Here is a 19,799-nt window from a genome sequence, read left to right on the forward strand (position 1 = left end):
TGTACCTCCTCTCTGATGGTGTTGTCACGAGAAGAGAGCATGTCCCGGATGGTGAGGGTCCTTGGTGATGGATGCCACCTTCTTGAGGCACCGCCTCTTGAAGATGTCCTGGATGGTGGGGAGGGTTGTGCCTCTGATGGAGCTGGCTGAGTCTACAACCCTCTGCAGCCTCTTGTGATTGTATGCATTGGAGCCTCCATCCCAGGCGGTGATGCAACCAGTCAGAATGCTCTCCACTGTATATCTCTAGAAATTTGGTGACATACCAAATCTCCTCAAACTCCTCATGAAGTAGAGCCGCTGGCATGCCTTCTTCATGACTGCATCAATGTGTTTGGCCCAGGATAGATCCTCTGAGATATTTATGCCCAGGAACTTGAAGCTGCTCACCCTTTCCACCGCTGACCCCTCAATGAAGACTGGTGTGTGTTCTCCCGACTTCCCCTTCCTGAAGTCCACAATCAATTCCTTCGTCCTGCTGACGTTGAGTGCGAGGTTGTTGTTGCAACACCACTCAACCAGCCCATCTATCTCACTCCTGTACACCTCCTCTGAGATTGCCATCTGAGATTTTACCTATCCTCACTGTCTTTTTTTCTCGCTGCCTCTGCTCCTCATAATTCTGTATAACTCAAATAGGTCTGTCCTCAACTTTCTCCACCCCAAAGTAAATAAAAGCCAGCCCATCCAGGTCTCTCCTCATGGCTGAACTGCCACATCCCTGGTCAATCTCCTCTGCACCCACTCACCGGTGAGGAATCTTGGATGATGCACTGTTGTTAACATCATTTGAGGGACTCGCCTCACTGAAGTGAAAAGCCTGGATAGAGTGGACGTGGAGAGGATGTTTCCATCAGTGGGAGAGTCTAGGATCCGAGGGCACAGCCTCAGAATAAAGGGACGTCCCTTTAGAACTGAGATGAGGAGGAATTTTCTCAGCCAGATGGTGGTGAATCTGTGCAATTCATTGCCACTGAGGGCTGTGGAGGCCAAGTCATTGGGTGTATTTAAGGAAGAGATTGATAGGTTTGGGGGGTTAAAGATAATGGGAAGAAGGCGAGAGAATGGGTTTGAGAAAAAAATCAGCCATGATTGAATGGCGGAGCAGACTCGATGGGCCGAATGGTCTAATGGCTCCTATATCTTATGGTATCTCAGTGTATTGGTCCCTGGGGCTCGCCTGTGTTCTCAACTGCTGCTGCCCTTCAGCCCTCTGCTCCCCGTGGGGACTTTCATCTGTGCATGGAGACAGGGTAACCCAGCTCTTCCACTCTCACTGTCGACCCCCTACCACGGCCCTGCTGACCATGGCGGGGGTCAGCAGTGAGACTGGGAGGTATAATGCTCTTTGACAACCTTGGTTGAAATGATTTAAGAGATGCAAGCAAGGTTCACGGAAACCATCATGGAAAGCAGCCTCCCCTCCATGGACTCTGTCTACACTTCTCGCTGCCTCGGTAAAGCAGCTGACATAATCAAAGACCCCACCCACAAGGTACATTCTCTCTTCTCCCCTCTCCCATCGGGCAGAAGATGTAAAAGCCTGAAAGCACGTACCACCAGGCTCAAGGACAGCTTCTATCCCACTGTTATAAGACTATTAAATGGTTCCCTAGTACAATAAGATAGACTCTTGACCTCACAATCTACTTCGTTATGACCTTGCACCTCATTGTCTGCCTGCACTGCACTCTCTCTGTAACTGTAACACTTTACTTTGCATTCTGTTATTGTTTTCTCTTGTACTACCTCAATGCACTGTTGTAATGAATTGATCTGTAAGAATGGTATGCAAGTTCGGTACATGTGACAATAATAAACCAATTCCAATTCACATGGACTGAATGTGTTTCAGGGGCATAACACGTGTAAGTTATGTATAATTACTGTTAATTTAAGTTGATGTTTGTCCTCGTCTTCTAATGTACTGTGTTGCTGTTGCAAAAAGCTAATTCTCATGGCATTTTCATGTGTATGTATATGACAATAAGCTTGAACTTGGAACTTCAGGGGATGAACTCTCACGTGGTCTGGCCTATAGATGGCACCAGAACCACCAGTGTGGATGGCCCAGACATACTGGAGAGATACTGTGGTGCAGGGGGGTGGAGCCGCTGGCTCACAGCTCCAGCATCGTGGGTTCAATCACGACCTTCTCCTGTGACCCAGCTTTCCCCCGGGTGCTCTGGTTCCCTCCACATCCCAAGGAACCGCGGGTTGGTGGGTTAATTGCCCTCTGTAAATTGTCCCTAGTGTGTAGGTGAGTGGTAGAATCTGGGTGAAGTTGATAGCCCATAGGAAGAATGAACCCTACCCACCCCAGACATTCTCTCTTCTCCCCCTCCCATCAGGCAGAAGATACAAAAGTTTGGGAACATGTACCACCAGACTTGAGGACAGCTTTTATACCGCTGTTATCAGACTCTTGAACGGACCTCTTATAGACTAAAAATGAGCTCCTGATCTCCCAATCTACCTCATCGTGGCCTTTGCACCTTATTGTCTGCCTGCATTGCACTTTCTCTGTAACTGTAACACTATATTCTGTTTTCTTTTTACTACCTCGACGTACTTATGTACAGCATCATTAGTCTGGACAGCACACAAACTGTATCTCGGTACATGTGACAATAATAAACCAGTTACCAATATCCATCCACCCTCCCTGTCAGGCATCACCAGAGTCTGATGGTTTCAACAGCTGACCCAGAGCCCCGCAGAGTTGGAGAGCAACCATCACCGTCCACCTCAAGGGACTGGCTCCCAAGTTAAGGGGTAATTAGGGTGGAACAATAAATGCTGGCACTGCCAGTGAGAGCCATGTTCTGTGAAGAAGAGGAACAAACAGGAGGTTTTCTCTGCTGGGGGAGGTTGAACAGGCTGGGTTTGTTCTCCAGAAAAGAGAAGGGTGGAGAGTGGCCCTGTGGAGGTCTAAAGATCTGAGGGAATGGGAAAGATGAGAGGGATTTAGAACTACAGGTGGTACGTAAACAACAGTTAATATTGGTATTGGTTTATTATAGTCACTTGTACCGAGGTACAGTGAAAAAACTGACTTGCATACTGTCCGTACAGATCAATTCATTACACAGTGCAGTTACATTGAGTTAGTACAGAGTGCATTGATGTAGTACAGGTAAAAACAATAACAGTCCAGAGTAAAGTGTCACAGCTACAGAGAAAGTGCAGTGCAGGTAGACAATAAGGTGCAAGGTCACAACAAGGTAGATTGTGAGGTCAAGAGTCCATCTCATCGTATAAGGGAACCGTTCAATAGTCATCACCGCAGGATAGAAGCTGTCCTTGAGCCTGGTGGTATGTGCCCTCAGGCTCCTGTATCTTCTGCTTGATGGGAGAGGAGAGAAGAGAGAATGACCTGGGTGGGTGGGGTCTTTGATTATGCTGGCTGCTTCACCAAGACAACGAGAGGTAAAGACAGAGTCCATGGAGGGGAGCTGGTTTTAATAATGAATCCACCAGGGAATTTGGAAGGAAGTCCTTCACCCCAGGTGGTGAGGCAAACAACAGAGATTGGTTTAATGGTCACCAAGCAAACATACAAGGAGACAAGGGTTTTCTCATATGATGAATTATACGAGGATTTATCCTTTCAATAAATTTGGCAACTCAAGTAGATAGAGTGGTAAAGAAGGCATATAGCATGCCTGCCTTCATTGGTTGGTGCATTGAGCTTAGGAGTCAGGAAGTCACATTGCAGCTGTATAAAACTTTGGTCAGGCCGCACTTGGAGTGTTGTGTGTAGTTCTGGTTGCCCCCGTTACAGGAAGGGTGTGGAGGCTTTAGAAATGGTGCAGAAGAGGTTCACCAGGATGCTGCCTGGATTAGAGAGTGTGAGCTATTTGGAAAGGTTGGACAAACTTGGGTTGTTTTCTCTGGAGCGTCAGAGGCTGAGGGGAGACCTGATAGAAGTTTATAAAATTATGAGAGGCAGAGATAGGGTAGATGGTCAGAATCTTTTACCCAGGGTAGAAATGTCAAATACTAGAGGACATGCATTTAAGGTGAGAGGGGGTATATTTAAAGTAGATGTGCGGGGCAAGTTTTATACACAGAGAGCGGTGGGTGCCTGGAATATGCTGCCAGGAGTAGTGGTGGAGGCAGATACGATAGAGGTGTTTAAGAGGTTCTTAGACAAGCACATGAATGTGCAGACAATGGAGGGATATGGATCATGTCCATGCAGAAGGGATTTAGTTTAATTTGGCCTGGCACAGACACTGTGGGCCAAAGGGCCTGTTCCTGTGCTGTACTGTTCTATGTTCTATGAGAGAGGGGTGGTAATAGGATGAGATGGGGATGGTGAGAGGAGGCTCATATGGGGCATGCATATCAGCATGAAGCTGATGGGCAGAATGGCCTGTTCTGCTCTGTATATCCCATAATTGCTTGGTCCTGGACAACAGGCTCATAACATCTTGTTGGGCATTCATCGACTCAGGATGAGTTTGTTTATCATGGTCTTTAGGTTCATTTGCACCAGAATGCTGATGCAGCAGTTGTACAAGTCGTTGGTGAGGCCGCATTTGGAACATTCGGTTCAGTTTTGGTCGCCCTGATGTAGGAAAGATGCCATTAAGCTGGAAAGAGTGCAGAGGGAGATTTACGAGGACGTTGCCAGATCTCAAGGGACTGGGTCATGGAGAGAGGTTGAGCAGGTGGGACTTTATTCCTTGGAGGGTGGGAGACTGAGAGGTGATCTTATAGAGGTGTATAAAATCATGAAGGCCATAGACAGGGTGAATGCACTCAGTCTGTTTCCCAGAGCTGGCGAATCAAGAACTAGAGGGCACAGGTTTAAGGTGAGAGGGGAGAGATTTAATAGGAACCTGAGAGGCAACCTTTTCACCCAGAGAGTGGTCCGTATATGGAACGAGCTGCCAGAGGAAGTGGTTGAGGCAGGTACATTAACAACATTTAAAAGGCACTTGGACAGGTCCATGAATAGGGAAGGTTATGAGGGATGTGGGCCAAACACGGGCAAATGGGACTAGCTTAGATGGGCACCTTGGTCAGCATGGACCAGTTGGGCCGAAGGGCCTGTTTCCGTGCTGTATGACTCTAGTACATTTACTGTTACCGACCCAAATGGTACAAACACAGAGTATGACGATAATCACTTTCCAGCCAGAATATGGAAGTTTCCTGCCACTTTGTTGACCTCAGCTGAACCGTGAATCCTGCAGGCGTTTGGAGGGTCAGTGGAGCCAGCGTCTCTGAAAGAAAACCAGACAGACATTTGCTCAGGTCATGTGTGTAGGTTTTTCCTTTCTGACGGAGACTAAAGTTCACGAGCTCCAAGACTTCAAACAGAGGTGCTGAACTAATTAATGGGCACTTTCGTGTACTTAAGAGATGGGGGAGACAAGGAGGGTACAGTTAGACGCTTGAGGAGCATAGACACCCACACCCAAGCAGCTGGGATGGTTTCTGAGGAATTTGAGCAAGTATTGTCGATCTGGGTCCTTGTTACAATCTGGTGATGTTATCATTTGGAGAAAAAGAACAATCTCAAAAGCTGAAGGTTAGAACGTCAGGACAGGGTCATTTTCCCAGGGTAGAAATGTCAAATACTAGAGGACATGGTGAGAGGGGGTAAATTCAAAAGAGATGTGTGGGGCAAGTTGTTTACACGGAGAGTGGTGGGTGCCTGGAATGGGCTGCCAGGGGTGGTGGTCGAGGAAAATGTGACAGTGGTGTTTAAGAGGCTGTAAAATAAAATATCGAACATAGAACAGTACAGCACAGGAACAGGTCCTTCGGTGAATTAAACTAATCCCTTCTGCCTGCACGTGGTCCATGTCCCTCCCTTCTCTGCACATAGAACATAGAACATTACAGCACAGTACAGGCCCTTCAGCCCACAATGTTGTGCCGACATTTTATCCTGCTCTAATATCTATCTAACCCTTCCCTCCCACATAGCCCTCCATTTCTCTATCATTCATGCCTCTATCTAAGGGTCTCTTAAATGTCCCTAATGTATCTGCCCCCACAACCTCTGCCGGCAGTGCGTTCCACACACCCACCACTCTCTGTGTAAAAAACTTACCCCTGACATCCCCCTTATACCTTCCTCCAATCACCTTAAAATTATGTCCCCTCGTGTTAGCCATTGTCGCCCTGGGAAAAAGTCTCTGACTGTCCACTCGATCTATGCCTCTTATCATCTTGTACACCTCTATCAAGTCACCTCTCATCCTCCTTCTCTCCAAAGAGAAAAGCCCGAGCTCACTCAACCTATCCTCATAAGACATGCTCTCCAATCCAGGCAGCATCCTGGTAAATCTCCTCTGCACCCTCTCTAAAGCTTCCTCATCCTTCCTATAATGAGGTGACCAGAACTGAACAGAATACTCCAAGTGTGGTCTGATCATTCACGTGCTTATCTTAAAACAGTATGCGGACAGTCCAACTGGAAGAGGAGCTATACTGGACCTTGTATTGGAGAATGAGCATGGCCAGGTGACTGACCGTTCATTCGGGGAACATTCGGGAAACAGTGATCACAACTTATTAAGTCTTAAGGTAGCTATGAGCAAGGATTAAGTATGGACTTTTTGGGAAAGTGTGAAATTCGGGGAGGGCAAGTTACGAGAGCTAATTACGAATAGGGAGAGTTAATTGGGAACAGCTGTTTCTGGGCAAGTCCACATCTGACATGTGGAGGGTGTTTAGAGACCAACTGCACAGAGAACAGGACGGGGATGTTCCAGTAAGAAGGAAGGACAAGGATGGCAAAATAAGGGAACCTTGAATGATGAGACAGACACAGGGACTGGAGGCATATGGATCATGTACAGGCAGAAAGGATTTAGTTTAATTTAGCATCAAGTTTAGCACAGACATTGTGGGCCGAAGGGCCTGTTCCTCTGTTGTACTGTTCTAGGTTCTTTATTCAATGTATCTAATCTTTCCTTATAACTACAGCCCTCAATTCCAGGAAACATCCTGGTGAATCTCTTCTGCACTCTCTCTATTGCTCCCACATCCTTCCTGTAGTGTGGTGACCAGAACTGTACACAATACTCAGTGCGGTCTAACCAGGTTTCGTACAGCTGCAACATGACTTCCCAACTCTTATACTTATGAGTATAATGGCTCTTCCTCCAATTAGACTATCCACATACTGTTTTAAGATAAGCACACTTAGAGTATTGTGTTCAGTTCTGGTCACCTCATTATAGGAAGGATGTGGAAGCTTTAGAGAGGGTGCAGAAGAGATTTACCAGGATGCTGCCTGGATTGGAGAGCATGTCTTATGAAGATAGGTTGAGCGAGCTAGGGCTTTTCTCTTTGGAGAGAAGGAGGATGAGAGGAGAGCTGATAGAGATGTACAAGATGATAAGAGGCACAGATCGAGTGGACAGTCAGAGACTTTTTCCCAGGGGGACAATGGCTAACACGAGGGGACATAATTTTAAGGTGATTGGAGGAAGGTATAAGGGGGATGTCAGAGGTAAGTTTTTTTTACACAGAGTGGTGGGTGTGTGGAACGCACTGTCAGCAGAGGTTGTGGGGGCAGATACATTAGGGACATTTAAGAGACCTACGAAGACAAGCACATCAAATGCCTTCGTCAGCTCTGTCGCCACTTTCAGTGAGCTGTAGATTTGCAACTGCAAGGTCCCTCAGTACATCAACGCTCCGAAGGTTTGTAGAAGAAGTGGACAGGGCACAATGGCACAGGTCGATAAAGCCGCTGCCTCACAGATCCAGAGGCCTGGTTTCAATCCAAACCTTGGGAGCTGTCTGCATGGAGTTTGCACGTTCTCCCTGTGACTCTGTGGGTTCCCCTGCCCCTCGGGGGCTCTGGTTTCCTCCCACATCCCAAAGATGTGCAGGTTGGTGGATTAATTGGCTGCTGTAAATTTCCCCCAGTGTGTGGGTAAGGGGTAGGATCTTGGGAGAGTTGATGAGAATGTGGGGAGAATAAAATGGGATTAGTGCGGGATAAGTGTAACTTGCTAGTTGATAGTTGGCACAGATTTGGTGGGCCGAAGGGTCTTTTCCTGTGCTGTATCTCTTGATAACTCTATGATTCTAGTCCCATGGTTTCCTCAGCATCCACCTGAGAGAGCAGAGGTATCATCTGAAAGGCAGTACCACCAGCAAAGCAGCTCTCCATCCATACTGCCTTGTGGGTAGCCGCGTGGACTCTTGTATCCTAGTGAGACTTGAACCTTCTGTCTCACCGCTATCACCAAATTCCTTACCTTGGGCCCTCTGCTGGAGTTGTCCTGCTAAACGGTGACTTTATGAGAGTGTCCAGGAGGCTGTGTTCCTTCTGCAGCCGTCGATTGATATTTTGCATCTTTCTGCAGAGAAATGTAAGCTCTTGTGAAGATCAGTTCGCACGAGCAGCTATCTGAATGTCAAGGTGGTAAGAGAGAATCCTTCTCCAAGCTTACCTCTGCCAGGCCCTGTCCTTAGCTGAGAGCTCAAAGTGGGTCTAAATATCAAGAAAATAGACACAACATGAATCAATCACCGCTTTCACATCCCCTCCTCAGTGGTGCCATCATAAATCTACTTCTCTTGGATATTCGATAAGATAAAATGGACTCTTGACCTCACGATCTACCTCATTATGGCCTTGCACCTTATTGTCTGCCTGCACTGCACTTTCTCTGTAACTGTAACACTATATTCTGCATTCTGTTATTGCTTTTCCGTTGTACTACCTCAATTCACTGTTGTAATATAAGGTAAGATAAGGTATCTTTATTAGTCACATGTACATTGAAACACACAGTGAAATGCATCTTTTGTGTAGAGTGTTCTGGGGGCAGCCTGCAAGTGTTGCCACGCTTCCGGCGTCAACATAGCACGCCCACAACTTCCTAACCTGTACGTCTTTGGAATGAAATGATCTGTATGGACGGCATGCAAAACAAAGTTTTTCTTTGTACCTCAGTACCTGTGACAATAATAAACCAATTTACCAGTTTTATTCCATTATTGTCACTTTATCATTTTTTGCACTACCTCAGACTGCATAATCTTTGCAAAATTCTGCTGTTTTGCACTCATCATTGTATTTATTGTTGTATATGTTATTACATGTATACTGCTTACTCTGTGATTTAATACATATAGAACATAGAACATTACAGCACAGTACAGGCCCTTCGGCCCACGATGTTGTGCTGACATTTTATCCTGCTCTAAGATCTATCTAACTCTTCCCTCCCACATAGCCCTCCATTTCTCTATCATTCATGTGCCTATCTTAGAGTCTCTTAAATGTCCCTAATGTATCTGCCCCCACAACCTCTGCCGGCAGTGTGTTCCACACACCCACCACTCTCTGTGTAAAAAACGTACCCCTGACATCCCCCTTATACTTTCCTCTAATCACCTTAAAATTATGTCCCCTCATGTTAGCCATTTGTTCACCCTGGGAAAAAGTCTCTGACTGTCCACTCGATCTGTGCCTCTTATCATCTTGTACACCTCTATCGTCACCTCTCATCCTCCTCCTCTCCAAAGAGAAAAGCCCGAGCTCGCTCAACCTATCCTCATAAGACATGCTCTCCAATCCAGGCAGCATCCTGGTAAATCTCCTCTGCACCCTCTCTAAAGCTTCCACATCCTTCCTATAATGAGGCGAGGAAGGAATCTTGTTGCACCCTGGTGTATGTGACAATAAACATAGAAGAGTACAGCACAGGACAGGCCCTTCAGCCCACGATGTTGTGCTGAACTAATTAAGCTAATGATGCATAATCCCTTCTGTCTGCACAATGTCCATCTCCCTCCATTCTCTGCACATTCATGTGCCTGTCTAAGAGCCTCTTAAACACCTCTATCGTATCTGCCTCCACCACCACCCCTGGCAGCGCTTTCCAGGCACCCACCACTCTCTGTAAAAAACTTGCCCCACACATCTCATTCGAACTTACCCCCTCACCTTAAATGCATGCCCTCTAGTATCAGATATTTCGACCCTGGGAAAAAAGATATGGACTGTCTACACTGTCTATGCCTCTCATAATCTTATAATCTTCTATCAGGTCTCCCCTCAGCCTCAATCGCTCCAGAGATATACGGAGTACAGGCAGCTATCCTTGTTGGATAACTATTCACTCAAACCAATGATGCCAGTTATGATGAGACTTCGGTGGGAGAAAGAACTTTGTGCAGATAATTGTGACTTCAGGCAGTGTCAGGTCTGTGGATCACCGATCAGGTTTGTGGATCACTGATCAGTTCCCAGCTGGAATATTGTGTCCAGTTCTGGGCACCACACTCCAGGAAGGATGTTTGGCCCTTGTCCAAGATGCCGGCAGGATTCAGGAGATTTCCTGGAAGTTTTGCTGGGATAAGGGACTTCAGTTATGTAAAATTAGAGAAGGTTAAAGGGGCAATTTAATAGAATTTATAATCTTAGAAGTTTTAAGGGAGCAAGTTAACAGTTCAGTAACTGTTGACAGGAAACCTTAGGATTAAAGTCATTGAGTGGCACAGTGCTGCAGCCAGTGGAGCCATTGTCTCACAGCCCCAAGAGGCACGGGTTCAATCCTGACCTCGGGTGCTGTCTGTGTGGAGTTTGCACGTTCTCCCCGTGACAGCATGGTTTTCCCCCGGGTGCTCCGGTTTCCTCCCACATCCCAAAGCCGTGTGGGTTGGTGGGTAAATTGACCGCAGTAAATTGCCCGGTGTATTGGTGAGTGGTAGAATCTGGGGGGAGTTATGGAAATGTGCGCGGAATAAAATGGGTTGGGGTAGGATTAGTGTAAATGGGTGGTTGGTGGTCAGCACGGACTCAGTGGGCCGAAGTGCCTGTTTCTCTGCTGTATCACTGTCTCTGTCACAGACAAGAGATGAGAAGAGTGTTCTGTTTTACCGAGATCTGGGTCACGTTGCCTGAACCATAGAACCATACAGCACAAAACAGGCCCTTCGGCCCACCATAAGGTCAGTGGACACAGGTACCTTCAAAATGAGTTGAATAGTTCAAATTCAAGTTTATTATTGTGATAGGCACAAATACATAGGGTATAAATGTCTTGAAAATTAGCTTTGGTAAATTGTAAATTGGTTTATTATCGTCACATGTACCGAGGTACAGTGAAAAACTTTGTTTTGCATGTCGTCCATACAGATCATTCATCACATCAGTGCATCAAGGTAGTACAAGGGAAAACAATAGCAGAATGCAGAATAAAGTGTTACAGCTACAGAGAAAGTGCAGTGCAGGTAGACAATAAGGTGCAAGGTCATAACGAGGTAGATTGTGAGGTCAAGAGTCTATCTTATCGTACTAGGGGACAATTCAGTGGTCTTATAACAGCGGGATAAAAGCTGTCCTTGAGCCCGGTGGTACGTGCTTTCAGGCTTTTGTATCTTCCGCCCGATGGGAGGGGGGAGAAGAGAGAATGTTCGGGGTGATTGGGGTGTTTGATTATGTCGGCTGCTTTACCAAGGCAGCAAGAAGTGTAGACAGAGTCCATGGAGGGGAGGCTGGTTTCCGTGATGTGCTGAGCTGTGACCACAATTCTCTGCAAGAGGTCTGCTCAGTGCTCTCTGCAGCAGCACAGTATATTACAAGACGAGGACAAACATAGTTAACATGTACTTAAATTAACATAAATTGTACATAAAAGGAGGAACGTGGGGCTATGGGGAAAACAGGATAGTGGGACTAATTAGAGGTCTTTGTGTTCTTCAGTGATAACTGGCTGGAGTGGGTCGAGTTGTGTGGTAAGCGGAGATGTTGGTTTCATGCCTGCTGTCTGTGTGATGAATTGTGTCTCTAAGCCCCTCATAGCTCCATCAACTGGTGCATCAACAAACCTTTGTGATTTTATTTCTTTAACGAGGACAACAGACATGTCAAAGCTCCGAGGCTGTGTATGTTGTCCAGTGATGCACCACCCCCTCACCCCCCAACCTTCAGTAATGCTAAACCAACTCAGGGTGATAATGAAGTGAAAGGATCCTTACTGGCTCGTAATGGAAATCCCCCGACCCACCGACCTCCATACCCGTTCGATCAGTGACGTCTGCTCCAATATCTTTGGACAACAAAGGAAAACAGGAATGAACTTATGCCTAGTTTTCTTTAGTTTTTCTTTCTGCTTTGATAATTTCCATTTTTAATAAAAGGTACAGGGCAGAATGAGGCCATTCGACCCAGCTCACCTCTTACAGTCAAAGAGTCATACAGCACGGAAACTGGTCCTTCAGCCCAACTGGTCCGTGCCGACCAAAATGTCCATCCAATCGTCCCGTTTGCCCGCGTTGGCCTATGTTCCTCTAACCCTTTCCCATCCATGTACTTATCCAACTGTCTTCTAATGTTGGAAGCTTGTGGGTTCGACTCCAACTCCAGGGCACAAAAATCGTGCCAATTGTTCTGGTGCTTTACTGTGGGACCACTGCACTGCTGGAGATGTGGCCCATCAAGTGAGATGTTGGGTTAGGATCCTGCCTGTTCTCTGAGCTTCCTGGGAGCTAGCGTTTAATCCCTCAATCATTACAGCTACAGCAGACAATCTGGTCACATTCACCAGGCACCCACCACTCTGTGTAAGAAAAACTTGCACCATACTTCTCTGTTAAACTTTCCCCCTTTCACCTTAAATGCACGTCCTCTCGTATTTGACATTTCCACCCTGGGAAAAAGGTTCTGAATGTCTACCCTAGCTACGTCTCTCACAGTTTTATAAAACTTCTATCAGTCATAGATTCATGGAGTCATAGATTCATAGAGTTATACAGCAAGGAAACAGGCCCTTCAGCCCAACTTGTCCATGTTGACCAAGTTGTTTACCTGAGCTAGTCCCATTTGCCTGCGTTTGGCCCATATCCCTCCAAACCTTTCCTATCCATGTTTGTCCAAGTGTCTTTTAAATAAGATAAGATAAGATTTCTTTATTAGTCGCATGTATATCGAAACACACAATGAAATGCATCTTTTGTGTAGAGTGTTCTGGGGGCGGCCCACAAGTGTCACCACGCTTCTGGTGCCAACATAGTATGCCCACAACTTCCTAACCCGCACGTCTTTGGAATGTGGGAGTAAGCCGGAGCACCCGGAGGAAACCCACGCAGACACGGGGAGAACGTACAAACTCCTTAAGGACAGAGGCCAGAATTGAACCAGGGTCTCTGGCGCTGTAAAGCGTTACGCTAACCGCTACACTACCGTGCCTGCCCACATTATAATTGTATCTGCCCCTACCGCTTCCTCTGGCAGCTCGTTCCATGTGCACCACCCTCCGTGTGAGCATAAGTAGGCCGTTTGGCCCTTTGTGCCTGTCCTGATATTCAATAAGATCATGGTTAACCTTTGACTATGTCCCTTGGCAACCAAAAATCTACTCCTCTCTGTCCCGAACACACTCAGTAACTGAACATCCACAACCCTTCTGGGCAGAGAATTCCAACTGAGTCAAACTCGCCCTGAATCAAGCCCAATGATCTAAAAATCTGAAGCCTTCCCTCCTGAACCATCTGCTTAGCCACGTGTTAAACTGCACTATCTTCCTACTTCTTGCCTCACTGGTACGTAGCACAGGTAGCAATCCTGAGATCACTACACTGGACATTCTGTCTTTTAACTTAGCACCTAACTCCCTGAATTCACTTTGCAGAACCTTGTCACTGTTCCTGCCTATGTCATTGGTACCAACATGTACCACAACCTCTGGCTGCTCACCCTCCCCCTTAAGAATGCTGTGGACTCGGTCCAGGGCATCTCTGACCCTGGCACCTGGGAGGCAACATACCATCCAAGAGTCTTGTTCCTGTCCACTAGTTTCAAGATAATTATGGAGAAGGATAGGACAGGTCCTAGGTCTAAGATTCTAAACTGGAGCAAGGGCAGTTTTGTGGGCATCAGAAGGGATCTGGCAGGCGTAGATTGGGATAGGTTGTTTCCAGCAAAGGGATGCTTGGTAAGTGGGAGGCTTTCGAAAGTGAAATATTGGGAGCACGGAATCTGTCTGTTCCTGTTAGAGTAAAAGGCAAGGCTAACAGGTTTAGGGAACCTTGGTTATCGAGGGATATTGAGGCCCTGGTAAAGAAAAAGGAGGTGCATATCAGATATAGGCAGTGAGGATCAAATGAGGCACTTGAAGAGTATAAGAAATGCAAGAAAATTAAGACGGAAATCAGGAGGGCTAAAAGAGGACATGAGCTTGCTCTGGCAGACTGGGTGAAAGAGAATCCAAAGGGTTTCTATAGCTATATTAAGGGCAAAAGGGGACACCAAAGGGACAAAATTGGTCCTCTCGAAGATCAGCGTGGTGATCTATGCGTAGAGCAGAAAGAGATGGGGGAGATCTTAAATGAATCTTTTGTGTCTGTGTTTACTTGAAGGACAGACACAGAGTCTATGGAACTGAGGAAAAAGAGCAGTGAGGTCATGGACCGTATCCAGATTACAGAAGAGGAGGTGCTTGCTGTCTTGATGTGAATTAGGGTGGATAAATCCCCAAGACCAGACAAGGTGTCCCCCTCAGACCTTGTGGGAGGCTAGTGCAGAAATTGCAGGGGCCCTGGCAGAGGTATTTAAAATGTCCTTAGCTATGGCTTAGGTGCCGGAGAACTGGAGGAGAGCTAATGTTGTTCCGTTGTTCAAGAAAGTCTCAAAGAATAAGCCGGGAAATTATATGCCAGATAAATATCTTGTATCTTGTATATTGTAAATTATTAGAAGGTATTCTAAGGGACAGGATGTATAAGTATTTGGATAGACAGGGCCTGATTAGGGATAGTCAACATGGCTTTGTGCATGGTAGGTCATGTCTAACCAATCTTATAGAGTTCTTCGAGGAAGTTACCAAGAAGGTCGATGAAGGAAAGGTGGTGGATGTTGTCTACATGGACTTCAGCAAGGCCTTTGACAAAGTCCCATATGGGAGGCTGCTCCAGAAGGTTAAGTCGCTTGGTATTCAGGATGAAGTAGTCAATTGGACTCAACGTTGGCTTAGTGGGAGAAGCCAAAGAGTGGTAGTAGATGGTTGTCTCTCTGACTGGAGGCCCGTGACTAGTGGTGTGCCACAGGGATCGGTGCTGGGTCCGTTGTTGTTTATCATCTATATTAATGATTGAGATGATAATGTGGTAAACTGGATCAGCAAATTTGCGGATGACACCAAGATTGGGGGCATAGTGAACAGTGAGGAAGGCTATCAGAGCTTGCAGCGTGATCTTGACCAGCTGGGAAAATGGGCTGAAAAATGGCAGGTGGAATTTAATGCGGACAAGTGTGAGGTGATGCACTTTGGGAGGACAAATCAAGGTTAGACTTACACAGTGAATGGTAGGGCACTGAGGTGTGCGGTAGAACAAAGGTACCAGAGAATATAGATCCATAATTCCTTGAAGGTGGTGTCACAGGTAGATAGGGTTGTAAAGGGATCTTTTGGCACTTTGGCCTTCATAAATCAGGGCACTGAGTACAGGAGTTGGGATGTTATATTGAAGTTGTACAAGACATTGGTGAGATTGAATTTAGAGTATTGTGTGCAGTTCTGGTCACCTACCTACAGGAAAGATATTAATAAGCTTGAAAGAGTGCAGAGAAAATTTACACGGATGTTGCCGGGACTTGAGGACCTGAGTTATAGGAAAATGTTGAATAGGTTAGGACTTTATTCCCTGGAGTGCTAGAGAATGACGGGAGATCTTATAGAGGTATACAAAATTATGAGGGGTATAAGATAAGATTTCTTTATTAGTCACATGTACATCGAAACACACAGTGAAATGCATCTTTTTGTGTAGAGTGTTCTGGGGGCAGCCCGCAAGTGTCGCCACGCTTCCAGCGCCAACATAGCATGCTGGAAGAAACCAGCATAATGTGGGAAGAAACCGGAGCACCCGGAGGAAACCCACGCAGACATGGGGAGAACGTACAAACTCCTTACAGATAGTGGCCGGATTTGAACCCGTGTCGCTGGCGCTTTAATAGCGTTACGCTAACTGCTACACTACCGTGTAGGGTGAATGCATGCAGGCTTTTTACCCTAAGGTTGGGTGAGACTAGAAATAGAGGTAGAGAAACAAAGGACTGCAGATGCAGTTTTTCATTCAGAACTAGAGGTCATAGGTTTAGGGTAAAAGATGAAATATTTAAGGGGAATCTGAGGGGGAACTTCTTCACTCAGAGCTGGTGCGAGTGTGGAACGAGCTGCCAGCTGAAGCGGTGGATGCGGGTTCAATTGTAACACTTAAGAGAAGTTTGGATAGGTACATGGATGGGAGATGTATGGAGGGCTATGGTCCGTGTGCGGGTTGATGAAACTCGGCAGAAAACCAGGCTAGCATGGACTAAATGGGCAGAAGGGCCTGCTTGTGTGCTGTAGAGCTCTATGACTCTATGACTCAAAGCTAACACCAACCAGTGAAGGAAAGTCTGTACAGTCTGTTTGTATGATTGACACTTTCGAAGGATTCAAAGGTATTTAAGGGTAATTTCTACCAGCAACAGATCAGTAGAGATTGGTTCATTTTCTGCTTACCAAGCATCAGCAGGTACTTACAGTCACACTTCATGGCCACTGTAATATCGATATTTACTTGTAGTTTTCTGAAATAAGAAGACAAATGTTTAGGAACTCAAAGCATCAAAAGAGGATTAATTCACTAAAATCATAGCGGATCTTTTGGCTCCTGCACTGACGTCTCCCTATCTCCCTCGATTCACTATACTGATTCCAGTCTCGAATTTCTGACTGAGCTTCTACGGGGTGGGCACCCATCACTTCAGCGAAAGACTCACTGGACTATGTGCCTCCGAGGTTTGCACAGAAAATGAAGGCAACAACTGGACTCACCTTCTACCTCAGCACCGTGTCGAAGTTTGATGCCAGAGAGTCTGAGACATGTTATTTCATCGTCAGCATTGAGCATCCAGCGCAAAGAACAATGACACAACCTACAGACTGACACAGCTCACACCTCAGTCAGCAGAAGCAAGCAGCTCATTCATGGTAATTGGTTTAACTAATTGGTAATTGGTTTATTATTCTCACATGTACTGAGGTACAGTGAAAACTTTGTTTTAGAACATAGAACATAGAACATCACAGCACAGTACAGGCCCTTCGGCCCATGATGTTGTGCCATCATTTTATCCTGCTCTAAGATCTATCTAACCCTTCCCTCCCACATAGCCCCCATTTCCCTATCATTCATGTGTCTATCTAAGAGTCTCTTAAATGTCCCTAATGTATCTGCCCCCACAACCTCTGCTGGCAGTGCGTTCCACACACCCACCACTCTCTGTGTAAAAAACTTACCCCTGACATCCCCCTTATACCTTCCTCCAATCACCTTAAAATTATGTCCCCTCCATGTTAGCCATTTTCTCCCTGGGAAAAAGTCTCTGACTGTCCACTCGATCTACGCCTCTTATCATCTTGTACACCTCTATCAAATCACCTCTCATCCTCCTCCTCTCCAAAGAGAAAAGCCCCAGCTCACTCAGCCTATCCTCATATCCTCTTTGCATGCCATCCATGCAGATAATTCCAAAACATAAGTACATCGAAGGGAAAAGCAATACCAGAATGCAGAATAAAGTGTTACAGTTACAGAGAAAGTCCAGTGCAGGCAGACAATAAGGTGCAAGGTCATAATGAGGTAGATTGAGAGATCAAGAGTTCATCTTTATCGTACAAGTGGTCCGTTCAAGAGTCTGATAACAGCGGGATAGAAGCTGTCCTTGAACCTAATGGTGTGGGCCTTGGAAAGTCATGGACTCGTACAACATGGAAACAGACCCTTCAGCTCATCGACTCTGCTCCAGCTGCCAGCCTTTGACTCTCTCAGGGCCTTTTCGCTGATTCTCCCGTCAACCCATCCACCCATTCTAATCACCTCCCACTCCCAGTGTCTCACCACCAGCAGTCCACAGTCTAGACAATGCTAGTACCCACAGACTTGATGCCACTTCAGTCTGGAGGGTGGACAACAGCGATGACCACAAGTTAAGACATCACCACAGACCACAGATTTGGTCTTGTCAACACCCACGGTCTAGACACAGCCAGCTCCTCTAATCTAAGCCTTTAATCCACTATGTACTGTCTCAGAGCTCGTGTACTGAGTGAAAGTTGACAGTCTCTGAGATATTTGGTATTGGTATTTGTTTATTATTGTCATGTACCGAGGTACAGTGAAAAACTTGTCTTGCATACCGATCGTACAGGTCAATTCATTACACAGTGCAGTTACATTGAGTTAGTACAGAGTGCATTGAGGTAGTACAGGTAAAAACAATAACAGTACAGAGTAAAGTGTCACAGCTACAGAGAAAGTACAGTGCAGTAAGGTAGGTCGTGAGGTCAGAGTCCATCGCATTTTATAAGGGAACCGTTCAATAGTCTTATCACAGTGGGGTAGAAGCTGTCCTTAAGTCTGGTGGTACGTGCCCTCAGGCTCCTGTATCTTCTACCCGATGGAAGAGGAGAGAAGAGAGAATGACCCGGGTGGGTGGGGTCTTTGATTATGCTGGCTGCTTCACCAAGACAACGAGAGGTATAGACAGAGTCCAAGGAGGGGAGGCTGGTGTCTGTGAGCGCTGGGCTGTTTTGAAGAAAGATAAAATTGGCTTGGAATTTGTGTATTCAAAACCATAGTAATGGAAATTTAAAGTTGGTAACTGGGTTATTATTGTCACATGCAATGAGATACAGTGAGAAGTTTTTGGTTGCATGCCATCCTTTTGTACTACCTCGAAGCATAGGCACATTGAGGTAGTACAAAAGGAAAACAAAACAGAATGCAGAATATAGTGTTACGGTTACAGAGGAAGTGCAAAACACAGACAATTCTGGAAATGCCCAATGGATCGGGCAGCATCTGTGGTGAGGGGAGTGACTGGAATTTTTATGGTAGTTATTGGAACAGGATGATCCTGTCTTTCAGATGGACTGTAGTTACCCAGCTCAACACCATCAACTAAACCCTTCACCTCCACAAGGCAACAGCAGTGTGGGAGATCCTGTGGAAAGTATATCACCCATTCCTTCATCATCGTTGAGTCTAAGTTCTGCTTCTCCCTTCCTCCAAAAGCACTGTGGGACTCCCTTTGTCAGATAGACTGCAGTGGTTCAAGAGGACAGCTCACCGCAACCTTCTTAAGGGAGATAGGGATGGGCAGGAGATGCTGGTCTTGCCAGTGACTCCTGCATCCCATGAATAAACGTCTACACTTCCCGCTGCCTCGGGAAAGCAGCCAACATAATCAAGGACCCCTCCCACCCCAGACATTCTCTCTTCTCCTCCCTTCCGTCGGGCAGAAGATACAAAAGCTTGAGAACATGTACCACTAGGCTCAAGGACAGCTTCTATCAGCTGTTATCAGACTCTTGAACGGACCTCTTGTATGATAAAGATGAACTCTTGATCTCACAATCTACCTCGTCGTGGCCCTTACACCTTATTGTCTGCCTGCACTGCACTTTCTTAACACTTTATTCTGCATTCTGTTATTGTTTTCCCTTGCACTACCTCAACATATTGATGTGTGGAATGGCACGCAAACTATATCTTGGTACACGTGACAATAATAAACCAATTACCAATATCAAGGCAGCCAAAGAAGATAGGGATGAAAGGGAGTGTTCTGTTGTGAGTGATAAGTGCCTGTGTCATTCCTAATTCTCCAACAATGAATCTAAGATAACATCTGTAAATCGTACCTGGAAATATCTGTGTCCACTTGATAACTGTAGTTAATCCAGGTGTCCCGGTAATAACAGTACTCGCCCACAGTTAGTACAGCCATCAGTGTGAAAGTAAAGAGTGAAACTACAAAGAAA

The 19,799-nt window shown here is 46.1% G+C and overlaps 1 protein-coding gene across 1 annotated transcript in view; it reads right to left on the reverse strand.

Moving 5' to 3' along the window:
- Positions 1 to 19,799, reverse strand: part of LOC127577955 (endoplasmic reticulum-Golgi intermediate compartment protein 2-like) — a 44,166-nt gene that overhangs the window by 18,050 nt on the left and 6,317 nt on the right. The window contains exons 2-6 of the mRNA XM_052029661.1: positions 19,680 to 19,788; positions 16,494 to 16,561; positions 11,968 to 12,038; positions 8,430 to 8,470; positions 8,235 to 8,336 (exon numbers count right to left, since the gene is read on the reverse strand). Of these exons, the coding sequence (XP_051885621.1) occupies positions 8,235 to 8,336; positions 8,430 to 8,470; positions 11,968 to 12,038; positions 16,494 to 16,561; positions 19,680 to 19,788 (391 nt within the window). The remainder of the gene's footprint in view (positions 1 to 8,234; positions 8,337 to 8,429; positions 8,471 to 11,967; positions 12,039 to 16,493; positions 16,562 to 19,679; positions 19,789 to 19,799) is intronic.

Source organism: Pristis pectinata, chromosome 14 (assembly GCF_009764475.1).
Source record: "Pristis pectinata isolate sPriPec2 chromosome 14, sPriPec2.1.pri, whole genome shotgun sequence".
Taxonomy (NCBI): Eukaryota; Metazoa; Chordata; class Chondrichthyes; order Rhinopristiformes; family Pristidae; genus Pristis; species Pristis pectinata.